The sequence below is a fragment of the Vidua chalybeata genome, chromosome 22 (genome assembly GCF_026979565.1).
Source record: "Vidua chalybeata isolate OUT-0048 chromosome 22, bVidCha1 merged haplotype, whole genome shotgun sequence".
NCBI lineage: Eukaryota > Metazoa > Chordata > Aves > Passeriformes > Viduidae > Vidua > Vidua chalybeata.
In genome coordinates, this window is record NC_071551.1 from 3615186 (window position 1) to 3631938 (window position 16753).

The 16753-nt window shown below is 47.1% G+C and overlaps 1 protein-coding gene across 1 annotated transcript in view; it reads left to right on the plus strand.

Moving 5' to 3' along the window:
* The first annotated feature begins 243 nt into the window (after positions 1 to 243).
* Positions 244 to 16753, plus strand: part of KAZN (kazrin, periplakin interacting protein) — a 205260-nt gene continuing 188750 nt past the window's right edge. The window contains exon 1 of the mRNA XM_053962952.1: positions 244 to 961. Coding sequence (XP_053818927.1) covers positions 841 to 961 — 121 coding nt within the window. The 5' untranslated portion in view covers positions 244 to 840. The remainder of the gene's footprint in view (positions 962 to 16753) is intronic.

The following is a 16753-nucleotide window of genomic DNA, read 5'->3' on the forward strand; positions in this document are numbered from 1 at the left end:
GGGTTCAGGCAGGCGGCTCCTCGTTCCCTGCCTGAGTTAACACTGCCAAGTGCCTCCAGAGCGCTCCGGGAGCAGCCGCTGCATCCGGGCAGAGGGAGGAGGGCCGGGCAGCCACTGCAGCAGGGCAGAGGATGTTATTTAACGTGGCTCCAGTCTCCTCCCCCTCGCCGGTGTGGCTGGGGGAAGGGGCGAGCGGGCTGTAGGGAAGGGACAGCGGCGGGGGTGATGCCGAGAGCCCCCGGAGCCGAGCCCGGCCCGCCCGGTGCCACCCGCGGCTGCATCCGCTGGAAGCCTCCTCTGACCTCCTGAGGGGCGGCTCGGGCTCCGAGCCCTGCGGGAGGATCCTCCCGGTGCTCCGGCATCCCCGGTGCTCCGGCATCCCCGGTGCCCTGGCAGCGGGCGGACTGGAAGGACAGGACGGAGGCTCCGCATCCCGCCCTGGGAGAATTCCCGTGCTCCCGGGGGAGATGTGCCCGAGCTCACGGACAAGGTAGCCGCTGGGCTTGGACACCTCGGGAGAAGAAAAGAGCCTCAGGACTTTGCTCTGGCCATGGCAGACACCCCAGAAGGGGCCAATCCTCCGTGCCCGGTGCTGATTTGTGCCTGAAGCCGCCGGACCTGCCCAGGACGCACGAGAACCTCCCGGGAGAGGCACAGACGTTTGGTTTTCTCAATGAAAATCCTGATGACGCTCGGCTGAAAACGTGTGCTGATCCTGTCCCTTGAAAGGAGCAGTCTGGCATCTCGGGAAGAGGCACCACCATTCCTCCCTGGGTGTCTCCTCCTGCCCGCTGAGGCTCTGTGGGGGACAGGAGGTCTGGGAGCTCCGGGCTCTGCTCCATGACTAACACCCAGCACTGCAGGGAAGCCATGGACTCCCCTCCGGCCACCTCCAGCCCTGCTGCAGGGCCCGTCACCTTCTCCCAAGTTTTTGGGCAGCAGTGCCAGCTCATGGAAGCAGGTAAGAGGGGAACGTGCACAGGCACCACCTCGTCACCCTACATCCCACGCCCTGGTTTGTAATGTCCTTGCTGTCCCTTTTCCTGTTCTGTTTCCCAAGTGCTTCCATAAAATCTGGTGTTTTCCAAAGGGGTGATCCCTTTTGCATTTGCACACTGGCCTCAACTACCCCTGAAACCACTCAAAAGCTTTGTGCCCAATTATTTACAGAGAGGAGCAAGGGGTGGGCCCTGTGGGTTTGGGTTAACATGGACTGGAACAAGCTGCTCTTCCCCTGGTGCTCACACGCTGTTTGGGTGTGAGCAAAACATGTGTGGTGATTTTTGCATTTCAAAACAATGACATTCTAAGTGGAGGCTGATTTGCTGCTTTGGAGGGCAATTGCTGCAGCATGTGAATATCTGCTTTGGTATTCAGCTCTGTGAAGGACAAAGTGGTTTTTTTTCCATGCCTTTCCCTGGCTGTTTGTGTTACTGTAGCACCTAGAAGCTCTGTTCCTTTTCCCAGGTGTTTTGTCTACAGATGGGCCTGGTTATTTCTTATCTGTGCCTTTGGCTGTTAAGTAGGTGGTGTGTGACATGACTAATCCCAAATTTTCCATGTTTGCCCAGTTCCCCAAGTCTAAGAGACTGGACAAGGGATTTTTCAAGATTTACTCCTATTTTCTTATCCCTGCTGACAGGTAGCTCTGAGGAAGGATGTGTTTGTTTACTTGGAGCCATGGATAAACCTGGGTTTCTGCAGTGATGTCATAACAACATTTGCTCTGAATTTTTAGTGCTTGTTTCTCTCAGATCTACTGGGACTTTCTTATTACTGTTTGTGCTGGTACAGGTATCATGGCAAATTTGTCCTGCAAAGTATCCTATCCTTTTTCCTTTTCTCTCTCTTTTAGTAGCCAGTTCTGTAACTAATAATGTTTGGAGTGCATGTTTCTCCTTAGGTGGTGACATTAAAAATACTATGTATTGGAGTTTCCTGCAGGTCTCTGTGGGACTTCTGCTCTGCCTCTCAAACTTTTACAGGTAGAGCTGGCAGGATGACTCATTAGGTGACTAATTAGCTGGCTGCTACTCAGTTAATCAAGTTTGGGATCACGCTGCTGCCTCCAGGAAAATGTCAGGCAGATCTTCAAGAGGGTTTGGTATTAAACTTTCCTATTACATGTCCTGGGATCAGTCCAAAGGCTGCGGATCCATGGTGTCAGGTCTTACCCAAAGAAGAGATGTAGGAGAAAGCTCTGATTCTGGGTGAGCAGTTTGTTGCCCAAATTAGCAAGACCAATGAGGTGGGAAAACACAGGTGGTAATTTCAGTTTGGCTTGTTTTCCTTTCCCTTTCTTAGAGGGAAATGCCCCAAAAGGAAACCTGGGACTTCTGGGTTTTCAAATCCCACCTTAGTCAGTCAGTCAGATTTTTTTTTTCACTCTGGTGGATCATCCTGGTAGGATTTTCTAGATGTTTTCTCAGGGAGGAGGTGAGATGCAATGTAAGGACGGCTGCCATGGATGTCAGTGGCATCCAAAGGGATCTCAGTAGATCATGTGTGTTGCTATGAGTTCTCCATCCTTCTGGCAATGACCATACACACTCAGCACTCCTGAAAGCAGAACTGCAGCTGCAGTGTCTGTGGATGTGTCTGTGTTCATGGGCCTTGCAGTGTGGGCAGGAAGTGTCCCTGAGGCAGTGGGAGCAGACACAGGTTTGGGACAAGCTCTGGGTCCTGACCTGTGTGCTGTGTCACTGAGCTGACATTTGGGATAGGGCCACAAAAAATCTCAATGTCGAGCAGGGCTGTGCAAATGCCTTTACAAACCACAAAACCTGATCTTGCCCCTGTGATTCCCCTCATCAGCAATCTCTGAGGAGCTGTGAGGAGCCAAGTTCTGACTGAAACAGTCCAAATCTCACAAGAAAGATTTGTGGATACCCAGTACCACATCATTGTCATTGGTGGCATTCAGGCTCCTTAATAACACTGGGATGTGCTTGAATGCTAAAGGTGCTGGCCTTAATTAAATGTCAGATTTTGTGCCTGGAGACTTGCCAAGCTCGAGACAGATCACAGGCTTGACAGCACTCTCTGATGTACCACCTGCACCCATCCTGTGGTTTTTATAGCTTCTGCCTGTGGTGCAAGGACACTTCTCCTCCAAAGCACATGTGAGAAGAGCTGGGCTCTGCTTGCAAAATGTGTTTCAGGTTGTGTGTAGCATTATCTGCTCTAGATGGAGAAACCAGGGGGGGTGTGTGATGCTCCCCTGCAAACACATCCCCTTCTCCCGGTGCTGCCCTACCTGGCTCTGAAAACCAAATACTGAATGCTTGGAAGTCAACTTTCCCCTTGCCAGCTGCACCTCATCCCCACTGATAAAAGACTTGTAAAGTTGGGGGTTTGGAGCAGCTGATGCTGCACAATTGGCTGATTATTCCTGCACAGCTTATGGAGATTTCTGTAGCCACAGTATGCATCTGTGAGTGTGCTGGCAGCCCTGCTCCAGAGCTGGCTTGCCCTCTGCACAGGTCCTCGCTCTGCCTTTGACCTCTGGAGCAGCATTTCCTAGCACAGCACATGGATGCTCTTTGGAAAGTTCTTTTTCTACTTTCCCATTTTTATTCTGTTGCCCCTTTCCTCACCAATTTACTGCAGCTCCATAATTTGCTTGCTGGGGTGTGTTCCTGATCACCTGGGTGTTTATTTGCCCTGAGTGCAGGGAACAGTGGGGATGGGAAGGCTGCAGTTGGCTGAGCTCCCTGCTTTGGGAGTTCCCTGACAAAACTCCAGTTTACCTGTCAGATTAAGTTTTTTTTTTTTTGACCCAGAGATGGGGCAACTGAGAGGCATTTTAAAAACTTTTATTCAAATTTCAGGCTCGTGTGAAGGGTGAGACAATACAGATGTTATAATTCTATTCCTCTATATCCATTCTGTAACAGCTGTTATATTCTATTCTATAATTCTATTCTATTCACATTTCCCAAGGCAGCAAATCCTTGCTGTTGCAGGAATTAAATTTGGCTGATGCCTGAAAGATCTGTCAGTGCCACTGGGGACATGGTCACCTTTAGAGGGAATGTAATTCCCAAAGGGGGGCTGTAATTCCTGCCTGGGATTGCTCAGGGAATAAGATTTCTGTTTTCCTTGGCAAGCCATGCAGGGTGAGTGATGTTTTGCCTTTTCCAGCCTAGCTACAAGGCTGGTGATTTCCAAAAGGAGTAACTGGGAAAGAGGGAAAGAGGCTGGCTTCATGGCCCCATCCTAAATCTTCTGATGTCAGAAGAAATTCCTGCCTGCCAGGCAGTGCTGGAGGGTCTTTCCTGCTTGAAGCACAAATTCAAATCTGGCATAGGTTCGTGCTATAAATTTTGCTACTAGCCAAATGAAAGATTCCAGTTGTTCATTTTAGAAAGAAAATTTTTAAAAGTCTGGAGGATTTATGATTGTCACTACCAAACTTTCAAAATGAGGGTTACTAAGAATTTGAAGAGTATTTCCCATCTGATCTCCCATGAAATATTGAATATATGGAGTGAGACCTGATCTCCAGGAGAGCTGAGTGTTCTCTGGAAGAATTGAGCTTAGTAGAGAAACCATTTATTTTATACATGGGCAAATTCCAAGCAATTTGTTTGGTGTATTGCAGTTTTCTGGATTTACAGCCATGCATTATTCTCTGACTCACTGCTCCATTAGATTAATTTTCATTTTCCATCAATTCCTTGGCTTTCAGATGCTGTACATTTGTTAGGCTTCCAATATTTTTTCTTTATATCTTGCCAGTTAATTTTCCTTTGGTTATGAAATAAGGAACTTGATTCAAAATGTGACCAGAATGAACAAGAAAGTAATTTGAAAATCATCCAGTCCTTAGGATTTTGCAGTGAATCTCTTCCATATTATATTTCCATTACATAGATATCATCCATTACATGCATTCTGTATTCCACTCTGGTGGCTGCTCCCCAAATGGATGTGAGTTTGCTTTGGCTACCCCCTCCCAGCAGAAAATTAAGGATAAAAATTCTTAGGAGTTCTTCTATGGAAATTAATGTCATGTGGCTCAAAGCTTTTGACTTTCCCCCCTCTAGATCTGTAGTTTCTAGCTCTTGATCCAGTTCTTCTCAAGGGGAATGTGAGGTGAGATTGATGTGGCATTACCTAAGCAAAATATTTGTCATGCAGCATGAAATCCCTGGGATCTCATCTGGTCTGGCATCTTTTGCAAAGATTTTGTTTTGCAAACAGAGTATGGAATATCAACATTGAATTCCTTCATCTGGTGCTTGAATATGGTTTTAAACAAACAAAATAGTATTTTAAAAAGACCTGCTCTGTACCCCCTGACTTGGGTGAAGGTTTGCTCAGGAGCTGGGCTCCTTGAAGAAGTTCAAATCTCATGGGTGTTAGATCTGAAAAAAAGTGATTAATGGGAAAATTTCAGTCCCTGATAAGATGTAGAAGGAAATCTCTGACCTTCTAAACTGAGGCTTAGATGAACATTTACCATCTGTGCTCCCTTATTTTGTGCCCTTTAGTCCCTTGTGCATTTTGCCGTTATTTAATTAAACAGCAACCAAACAGGATCTGGTTTCAAACCATTTACCTGGAGCTGAGGCAGAGCAGAGGTGATGCAGTTTCACCTCCTTCCCAGAAGCTGAGTTTAGCAGTGCCTGTCAGGCACCGAGGGACGTGGCACAGAGCCCCAGACTGGTTTGGGCTGGAAGGGACTATGGATATTCTCAGTTCAGTCAGAGAGAAAAGGAGAGAGGTTTCTAGCAGGCTGGGCCTGGGAAAGAGTTTCAAATGAATGTAAATAATTCTCTCTCTTGTTGTTCACATTGTTGATAGATATGTTCTGCCACCATGCATTATTCATGGAGCACCAATGGTGTGAGATGTTTTTACTTTAAGACCAATGAAATGGGTCTGCACGATGTTCTCTATAAAAAGAACAATGTATTTGAAATAAATCTGTTGAGTTCAGTTCTTCTCAACTTCTGAATTGGAGCCTCTCTGTTCCTGTCCTGCCTCAATGGCGACAAGGGACTTCAAACCCATCTTGTTCTCCACCTTCCCCTATCCCAGGTAGCTCCAAGCCCCATCCTACCTGGCCTTGGACACTTCCAGGGATGGATTCATTTCTGCTCCTGGGTTTCCTGAATGACAACACTTTGTGAGCTCAGGCTCCAGCTCCCAGAGCATCTGAGCAAACCCTCAGTGACAGCTCTCCTTGCCTCCTGTGGACAACAACAGCAAACAGTCAGCATAAAACTTGCTTGGATCAGTTGGTTTGGGGCCACATGGAATCAGGGCTGGGAATGTGTTTCCTGGCACTTGGAGCATCAGGTTTCCTACGTGCATTAGTCAGTAATAAATCTTTCATGGTAACAAGCTGTTTCATTTGCTCTCCCAGGAGATGAGGGGGTGTGTGGATGCCAGAGATGTTTTCAGCAGCCTGGTTTAATTACTGTGCCTCAGGTTAGATTAACTAGTTTTGGGAAAATAAGAAACTGGAGCAGGTGTCAGGTGGGTGAAGTGAGATTAATTTGGTGATCCCAAAGAGTCTGGCCCTCCTGGCTGGGGAACCACTGACCTGCTAAGGTGAGGCATCACTGACTCGTGACAATTGGCCATAGAATCATGGAATGGTTTGGGTTGGAGGGACCTTAAATCCCATCTCTTCCCACCCCTCCCTGGGCAGGGAGACCTCCCACTACCCCAGGTGGCTCCAAGCCCTGTCCTGTGGCAGCACATTTCTCTCTCTCCCTCAGGATTTTTCATAGAGGTGCACAGAGAGAAAGAAAGAGAAAACAATTTCTATTTCTGCTCCTTGTTTTTCTCATGTGGAATGTGCTTGGAGAATTGTTTACCTGGGGTGATTGCTTGGTTGGATTCTAGTAAAGATTGTTTGAGTCTGGTGGCAAATCCAATCCACCTGTGGCTGGGCTCTCAGAGAGGGTCACGAGTTGTGGGTTAGTTAGATATGGTAGTGAGAAAAGTAGGTTTGTAGTTTTAGTATCTTCCTTTAAATAGTTTATTAATGGATTATAGCATAGTTATAATAAAGGAATCATTCAGCCTTCTGAACTGGAGTCAGACATCAGCATTTCCTCCCATTGGGTTTGCCTGCATTTTACAATCCTGTCCAGCCTGGCCTTGGAGACTCCCAGGGATGGGGCAGCCACAGCTGCTCTGGGCACCCTGTGCCAGGGTCTCACCACACTTTACAGGAAAGAATTTCCTCCATATATTTAACCTAAATATCCCCTTTTCAGGTTGAACCCTCTTGTCCTGTCACTGCAGTGCAGGCACCCAAGGCTGTTGTGTTGCTGGCCCGTGCTGCAGACACCTGGAAGAGAAAATCACGACTGCAGCATTACAAAATTGACAGTTACTTTGTTTTGTCACATTTTGTGGTTGGGAATTTTCCTTTTACTGAATCTGTTCCCTGAGTGGAGCTGTGGTCTGGGTTTATGTGCTGGTGTTGTCAGACTTCAGCAGCTCGAAAGCAACCACATAAATCTGTGCCCACCAGTGTGGTGCCTGAGAATGTGTAGAATAAAATCCCTGCCAACTTTCTGTGCACGTTATTGCCAGACTGAATCACCTTGTGTGTGCTGGTGCAGAAAAAGGTGTCATTTTTGTCAAAACCAAGCCCATTTTTCTGACATGACAAGAAATGTATCACAAACCAACTGCTTGAGAAGCCCCTGGAGTTTTGTGTTTTAGAGGAGAACAGGATAATCTGATTGTCTCCAGGGCCAGCTCCAGCTCTTGGAGGAAACATCATTTACCTCTTCCCAGAAAAACAATGAGTAAAAATTCTCCTAGACAGGTGAGGTGCTCCTGCCTGAGCTGAATAGATTTAGGGGCTGCAGAAATTAAATGGGAAGATCATGAATATTTTTCCTTTCCACCCAGTGGGATGAGCTGTTTTAGGGATAAAAAGAAGTGACATTTATCTCCCTCTTTTCACTTTATTAGGTAGGACTGTGCTCCCAGGAGGAAAAGAGTGGATGGAGTCCACTTGCTGTCTGTAGCTTTTATTGCTCTACAACGCTCTCCTTTTAATCACACAAACATTGTGCTGTTATTGTTTGCTTGGAGAGCTTCACTGGGCCCTGAAGGACAGAGGCATCACAGACAAGGACTTGCTGATACTCTAGAAATATATAAATGTATATCTCTATAGGAAGTGCCTGAGAGAACCATGGAGGCCACGTTTCAGTGAGCAAAGTGGGGTGTAACAGCTTGGAAGTTTTGTTGTCTCTGTGAGGATTTCTTGCTTTGGTTCATTTCAGGCTGGAAAAGCTCCTGGGAGCTGCAGAGCCTGGCTGAGACCACAGGACAGGGATCTCTTACAGCAGAGAGGTTTTCCTGATGGCCAGACAGTAGCTGGTGTCCTGAGGGTGATGGATTGTGCCTGCTTGGAAGAGGGGAGAAAAAAACAGCATTTCCAAAGAATGAGGATGTGGGAAAGTGGGTATTAAAGAGATGGTAAAAGATGGCCTTGGACTGGAGCTGAACCCCATTTCCTTGGTGGATCTGGTGCTTTATTCCCCAGAGCAGCAGCCTGGACCTGTGGGGTCAGATCAAACCTGCAGCAGCATTTGGGAGCTGAGGTGCCCCGTGCTGTGCCCCTCTCCACGCCAGGCAGCTCCTCTGCCCCCTCGCCCTGGGGGAGTCCCCTGGCCCATGCAGGTGTGATTAATGTGTTTAAAACCAGCCCAGCACAGAGCAGCCTCTGAGGGGGACCGTGGGTGCACTGTTAAGTGTGGAATTACGGATATGTACCTACAGCTATTTATAGAATGCACAGCAGGAGGGGGTTATTCTCAAAACAACAAGGAAAAGCTTTTCCCAAATGTTCTGACTGCTGTGTGCTACCAAGAATCAGATACCAAGTATCTGAGAAATAAAACAAACCAACAACAGAAAACAGAGAAAATATTGAACAATATTTTTTGTGTGAATTAAATATAAATTGTTCTCTGTCATCTCAATAGTCAGACTCCATTATTACATCATCTGTACACAAGGCACTTGTGAGCTGATTTACTCCTGATTCAATTATGGGCAGTGTTCATCTGCCCTCCTGATGGACTAATTTGGTTTTGTCAGTTAATGCTTGTAGCAAAGTATATGGATGTAATAATTCATTGCAATTGCAACCCTCATGTTTTCATGACACCAAAATAATGAACTGAAAACATGTGTATGATTACACTTGCAGCTACAAACAGGAATTAGTTATTATTCTTTTTTGGAGGTCTTGGAGGCAATTTTAATGGCCATGCATTATGAGAATGGTAAAGGGGGTGAAAGACATGAAGCAAAGCATTTATTTTTGCTCTGGCTTTATCCTATTTTATGGTAGGTGGGGATTTTTGAGAATCGTGTAAATGGTTATTTTTTTCCTAAATTTTGATCTGAGATAATGAATGTATTTTACTAGAACACATCTAGGCCATCATGAGTTTAACTGGCAAATCAGCTGAACAAGGTTGAGGCTCCTGCCTTTGTGCTTTATCCTCCTGGCTAATGCAATGGATGTAATGATGCATTATTATATTATTATATAAAATATTATATTTCTGTCCCAGCTGGCCCCATTTACCTGGGAATGCCCAGTGCTGTTTGCCTGCACCCCAGGAGAATTGAGATTTCCCTGGTTTTTTTTTGGAGTAAGGGCCTTTCTTATGCTTAACCCTCACTGCGCTGGGTGATGTTCCACTTGAGGTTTGCTGCTTTCATTCATGTGAGCCCTTCCAAAATTCAACATTCCTAAAGAGCTGGAATATGATACCCTCAAAATATCCATATGTTATCTTGGCTTGGAATGAAATACATTATATGAAATTTAAACATGGGAAAACTATGCTTGAATAGGAAATATGTTTGATTCCATTCGTTTTAAAATGGAAATGTAGCATCATCAAAGCTCTGGTAAAGAGAAAACAAGCTGGGAGAGAGAAATTGATGGGTTTTATTCTGCAGAAGAGAAGGACCCTGCAGTGTCCCGAGGGTTGTGGCAGATGGGTTGCAGGTTAGGAATATTGCATTTTTGCAGTATTTTCCTGTAAGGCTCCATCCAAGCAGCACCTTTGTCAGGGCTCCCAGCACAGCAGCCAGAGTCACGAGTCACCCCCTGGTCCCTGCCCTGCAGCTGTGGCAGGAGGCTGTCCTGCCTCCTGTGGGCAGAGCAAGTCCCAGGGAATTCAATTTATTTCCATTTCCACTATTCCTTGTGTTCCAGCTTGCCCAATGACTTGAGCAATGCACCTGTGGTTTGTTCTATTCTGTGTCCTTGGTGCCCGCTGGCACTCAGGAAGGGGCTGGAAGTGCTGCCCTCACTAAAGGGTTAAAAAATAAATAAAAGTTAAATCCCAGGGAATCCAGAGTGTGCCCGTTAAGGTTTGCCAAAACAAAAGGCATCTGATGCTTTGAGTCTGAGCAAAATGAAGCTTCATTCTCCCTGCAGCATCTCTCAGCCTGGATAGAAGCAGTCCCTGTTCACATCTTGAGCTACCAATAAGTTCTTGTTCTTTCTTGTTCCTTATGATAAATATAAATGTATTCACTTGCTTCTTAACTTCCTAGCTTCCCATGAGAAGGTTTTGAAATTTCCCAGCCTTTCTGAGCTTTATGTCCACTTTCTGGGGCCTTTTTGCACTTTTTAAAGCCTTTTACCTTTTTATAATCCTACAGTCCCTGTCCCTTGTTTGAGGAGCCCAGGTTCTCTTACAGAGGTGCAATGATGAGCTTGGGTGTGCAATGCCAGAACAAGGCTAAAAACTGCTGCCAGGATAAAAACAGGGGCTGCAGAGCTCAGCAGCTCATCCCCAGCTCTGCAGGAGCAGCCCTGAGGGTTTGCTGCGTGGTGGTGCCAGGGCGGGCTGGAGAGGGCTTTGTGCCAGGACAGGGGGGTGGCTTCCAGCTCCAGAGGGAGGGCAGGGATGGAAAAACTGCAGGAATTCCTCCCTGGGAGGCTGCTGAGGCCAGAGCAGCTGTGAGGGATTCCCCTGGATCCCTGGAAGTGCCCAAGGCCAGGCTGGACAGGGCTTGGAGCAGCCTGGGATAGGGGAAGGTGTCCCTGCCCGTGGAAGAGCTTTGAGGTCCCTTCTGACACAAACTGCTCTGGGATTCTGTGATTCCATGACCAGCAGCACTGGGTGCTCAGCTGGCAGAGTGCAGTCATTTTTGCAGGCTTTAAATAAGAGTTTGATGTTTCCTGCCTGGACGGGGAGCCCGGTGGGGCAGGGGCAGGGTGCTGCAAAGGTACCTCACGTCCCTTAGATGTACTGGAAATATTAAGAGTGACCTGGCCATGGCAGCACGCAGCTCTGAGTACAGAAATTCACTGTATTTATCCATGTTTCCCAGCTTCTGAAAAGCCTGAGAAGACTCCAGTTATGGGTCAAACAGGTTAAATCAAGGCGTAACTTTTAAGACTTTGAAAGGTTGGAGCTTCTTCCTCTGTTTTTCACCCATGGGCAGATAATGATAAAGGACTCTCAAAAACCAGCTCTATCCACGGCTGCTAAAGCTCTCACCAGAGATTCCAGCCCCTCTCTTGGACAGCTCTGCAGCAATCTGTGCATGGCTGTGGCCAGTCCCCACAGACTGAATAATTGTGGTTTTCTAGACAAGCTGGTGTTCCTAACAGAAATTCTTTGTGCTGTGGTGCTGACCCCCGGTGGCTGCTGCCTGGTGTCTCCTGCTGTGCTGTGGGAAAACTGCTCCTGCCTGGATCCTGACTTCCCATTAAGCACCTGGTTTCAAGTAAAAAGTTTGTGGCAATATATATATATTTTAAAAAGGTGTTTCTCGAAATGTATTCTGAGAGAGAGCACAACTATTCTCCAAGAAATATTTTTTTTCCCTTTCCACACCCTTTTTTGCCCTTTTATTTTTTTTTTAATTTTTCTTTCCCTTTTAAAATTATTTTTTCTTCAGCTTGGGGAGCATGTTTCCAGTGGCCTGTTGCAGACCTGAGAGCAGTTTGTTTTCCACCAGTTTATCTATCACTTTGCTGCTTGCTGAAGATGCCAATAACACACTGACTTGAAAAATAATGATCCATCATCATAAATTCCTATGGATTTGTCAGGCTGGGGATGGCAGCCCCAGCTGAATTGGTTGTTTTAAAAAACAAAAGTAGGAAAAAGATTTATTGTGCTAGCATTTGCGTTCTGAATATCCTCTGTTTCTCAATTCCATTTCTTAATGGAAAGATGAGATTTTCTTGTTTCCCTCTACTCAAAATTCACAGTTTTAGTAAATAATGTGTAAAGTGCAGCAAACTCATCAAATGATAAGTGCAAGCTATGCAAATTGATAAGGTTTCCTGTAAACAGCAAAATGCTGCTTTTGCAGATAAAAACAAAGCTTTTATCTTCAAGGCAAACTGCAGATGAACTAGAAGGGTAATTTAACATTCACAGTTGTTTAAATGGGATTAACTCCTGTGAAGATTTGTTATACACATGTAGGAATCCCCGAGAAGGCATTTCAGAAGTGAGAATTTTTTTTCCCCCGTGAAGTTCAGCATTTTAGTTAAAATTTGATATTCATTAGAATCAGAGATGGATGGAATTCATGCCAGTGTTTTGTGAGGGTCTTCCTACCATTTAATATTCTCCATGTGGGGGGAAAAGCCAAAGTCACAGTGATCTCCAGCTTTGATGGCAAGAGGCACACAAGAAAGTTTAAAATACAAATTAGCTTCTCCAGAATCCAACTGTGTGGATCTAATTACATCTAATGCTAATTATCCTCTTGATCTTAGCATTTTACTGTATTCCAGCTACGACTATTGCCAAGCATGAATCACACATTTAGGCTTATCCACATAAAACCCAAAAGCAGACTAGGGCTGCTGCTTTGCCTTGGGAGTAGAACAGAGTATTTAGATGCTTTTTTGTATTTTTTTTCTCCTCCCTTTCAGCTTTTCTGTCCCAGCTGGCCCCATTTACCTGGGAATGCCCAGTGCTGTTTGCCTGCACCCCAGGAGAATTGAGATTTCCCTGGTTTTTTTTTGGAGTAAGGGTCTTTCTTATGCTTAACCCTCACTGAGCTGGGTGATGTTCCACTTGAGGTTTGCTGCTTTCATTCATCTTGATTGAATTAGGGAATCGTGTCTTAGATGCCTTCCCCCCCTCCTTTCCCTTGGTATTTTATAACAAATCTGAAAGGATTCATGAGAGAGGGGGGCTGTGATCATTTCCTTGAGAATGCTGGGTAGAGGCTGTGGGCTCTGACACCCGTGACCTGCAGGGGGATTCGGGGTGTTTTGCCTGGGCTGTTTCTCTTTGCTTTTGCTGGGCCATGGCAAGTGTGGGTTTGGCATCCTCAGCTCAGGGGCTGGAGCTCCCGGGGCCCTGCTCTCCATCTGCAGGGCTTGGGCACTCAAACTGGCAAATACCCAGCATGTGTGGCCTGGACAGTAAACCTCCTGAAGTTCTGGGGCTCCAAGGGTACCGGGTAGCAAAGAAAAAGGCCCAAGTAGTAAAACAGCAAGTAACTGATCTGGGTTACAGAGTCAGTGCTGGACAATGTACCCAGGGCCAAAGCCTGGGAGGCAATATGCCAGAGCCCAAAACCTCAGCCTGTAAAAAACTACAAACTTTCCTGGAGATGACAGGGTGGTGCAGGTTATGGATCTATAACTATGGACTGTTTGTTAAGCCCTTCTATGAACTGATTGCAACTGAAAGCAGGAACATCCAATGGACAAAGGAAGCTACGCAGGCTTTCAACCAGCTGAAAAAAGCCCTCATGTCAGCTCCAGCCCTGGGATTGCCAGACGTGAGTAAGCCTTTCCTTTTGTTCTGCCATGAGAAGCAAGGAATCACCTTGGGAATATTGGCACAGGACCTCGGCCCGTACCGGAGAGCAGTTGCTCACTTCTCTGAGCAGTCGGATGCAGCAGCTCAAGGATGCCCGGGGTGCCTCGGAGCTGTTGCAGCAGCTCAGCCGTACTGAGCATCCAAGGGGCACGCAAATTCACCCCGGGCCAATCCCAGCGCGGCTGGTGCCGCCCGGGCTTTGCTTGATTTATGGAATTCCTGGGAACAGACAGGAGAGGGAGGCAGAGCACGCTGCAAAGCCGAGCTCGCTGCCGGCCGAGGTGATGGAGTGAAAGTGTCCGAGGTGCCAAAGCCCAGCGCAGGGTCCCGGACGCTGACTGGGGCAGCGCTGCCAGCACGGGCTGCTGCTGCCTCTCCCTCACTTGGGGTATCGAGTGAGGCTGTTCTGGGCTTCAGGTGACCCCTCCATCCCCCTTTTCATCCCCCTTTTCATCCCCCTTTCCATCCCCCTTTTCATCCCCCTTTTCATCCCCCCTCCATCCCTCCTTCCATCCCTCCCTTCATCCCTTCCTTTCCTTCTTCCATCCCCCCTTTCCTCCCTCCATCCTTCCCTCCTTTCCTCCATCCCCCCTTTCCTCCCTCCATCCTTCCCTCCTTTCCTCCTTTCATGCCTCTCTCCATCCCTCTCTCCCTCCCTCCTCCTCCACGGTGCAGTTCCCAACCCAGCTCCTTGTTGGCAGCTCCTGACATCCCAAAGCTGGCTGGGGCAGATCCTGGGCTGCAATGAAATTCCATGAGATGATGGCAGGGTCAGGTTAGCTAATCTGCACAGATTCGGGCTCATTTCAGGGTAATTTGGGCTGATTTCATGTGATTTGATTATTACAAGCAGCAGCATTTGGTTTATCAAATAGGCCAGATTAGATGTAAATCAAATTTGTCCAGAGAATTTGAGCCCAAGAAATGTTGGGGTGATGTGAGGGTGATGTACTGGTGATCTCACCTGCAGGGGGGGAAAAAAAAGGGAAATAAAAACTTGAAAGTCAGAGCTTTTGTCTTTATGGTGTTTTCTGTTGTGAGAAATTTTCTTAGTTTTATGAATCGAAGCCTCCCAAAGTGAAGGGTGAAATCCAAAGAGAAAAGGGATTCTTCTCTCAATAATAGCTCTGCAATCTGCCTATTAAAAAAAAAAAAAAAAAAAAAAAAAAGGCAATTTAAGGAAATAAAAGGTATTTTGGGAAACTGGCTCTTACAAGAGTCACATCAAGGGCCTTCCATGCCTCTGGCAATCAGTCCAAATTCATCAGTCAGTTTCTCTGTAGATGTGCCCCGTGTAAAAGTTTTATTTGCTGTCCCAGGCAACCTTGAGAATTCTTCTGGGCTGCACAATTTGATTTAATTCAGCTTCATGTTAGAGTAGATAATCTCACATCAGCCTGGAGCACCCACACTGTGCTTACTGCAGGATTTTGGCTGGTGCATGTTTAGGATTTTTGCCAGGACAGTGTGACCAAGGCAATGACAAAAGTCTTCGTGCCAGGGGCAAGTGCAAGGAAAACAAAATTCCCACTCGGTGCTGCTTGCAGCACCCCAAGAGAACATGGAACCACCCAGGCCAGAAACAATTCACCCCAAAATAATTCTGTGAATGAAGGGTAGGGCAAGCTGTGCATGGAAGTTCTTGCCAGAGGATAGGTTTTGTTAAATAAAGTTCTGGTGAGGAATTACTCTCATAATTGGTGATAAATCCTGTCAGGGAACTGCTCTTGGTAACTCTTATATTATTAATTAGCTCAACTACCATAAGGCATTAATAAATATTGCAATGCTCTTGATGAAGGGTTAGCTGTTTATTCCCCTTTTGCACATGGCACGCCTGAGGAATGAAGGTTTTCCCTCAGTTTTGGTAGGTACAGAGACTCTTTTCCAGTTTCCAGACACAGGGAACGTGTGACTCGTGTGTGTGAGGAGCCTTTGGTGTCTGCTGGGTCTGGGCCACTGAGGAGCTGCACTGAGCAGCTCCAAAGCCAGGAGCTTCCCAGAGGGGTATTCCTTCAACTCACAGGCTGCCTTGGGTTGGAAGGGACCTAAAGAACTTCCTGTCCCACCCCTTCCACCATCCCAGGCTGCTCCAAGCCTGTCCAACGTGGCCTTGGACACTTCCAGGGATCCAGGGGCAGCCACAGCTGCTCTGGGCACCCTGTGCCAGGGCCTCTCCCCATCGTGGGGAAGGATTCCTTCCCAGTATCCCATCCATCCCTGCCCTCTGCAGTTTGAAGCCATTCCCCCTGCTGTCCCTGCAGGCCCTTGGAAAACATCCCTGTGCAGCTCTCAGTGGGATCAGCTGGTGCTCCTCTGACCTGCTGGGCTTTCTGTTGCCAGCACAGGCTCACCTCTCTCCACAAACAGCCCAAGAATGAGTTATGACATTTCTTACTAGGAAACAAGCTCCATCTGCCATTTTCTGCTTATTGTCACCATTTTTCCTGCCTTCACAAGTCTAAACCTTCAGTAGGCCAAGGCATCACCTCAGTGATGGTTTTTTTTGTGGCTTAATGGTTTACTCAGAGCTGTCCAGTGGTGTCCCCCAGACGTGACAGCCCTGCCCTGGCTGTGTGCAGCCCAGTCAGAGTGCAGGCAGCTGAGAGGTCACTGTGATAAGGTGCCACATAAGGTGATAAGGTGCCACATAAGGTGATAAGGTGCCACATAAGGTGATAAGGTGCCACATTGCCCTGGGGAAGGACCACAACACGGTGTGACCCTGCCCTGGTGACACACTGCAGTGAAAGTGCAGGATTGGCATTTCCTGGAAATCCCTCTTGTTCCAACCTCAGTCCCTGGAGCCCCTGAGTGCTGGAGGGGTTGTTAGGCTGATGAATGTCTCCTTCCATTTGTTTTCCTACATGGAAAGAGGGGAGCCCACTGTAAGATGCTGCCCTCGGGGTCTATTTCTATTTTCAAGTATCACCCATGGTGCCATA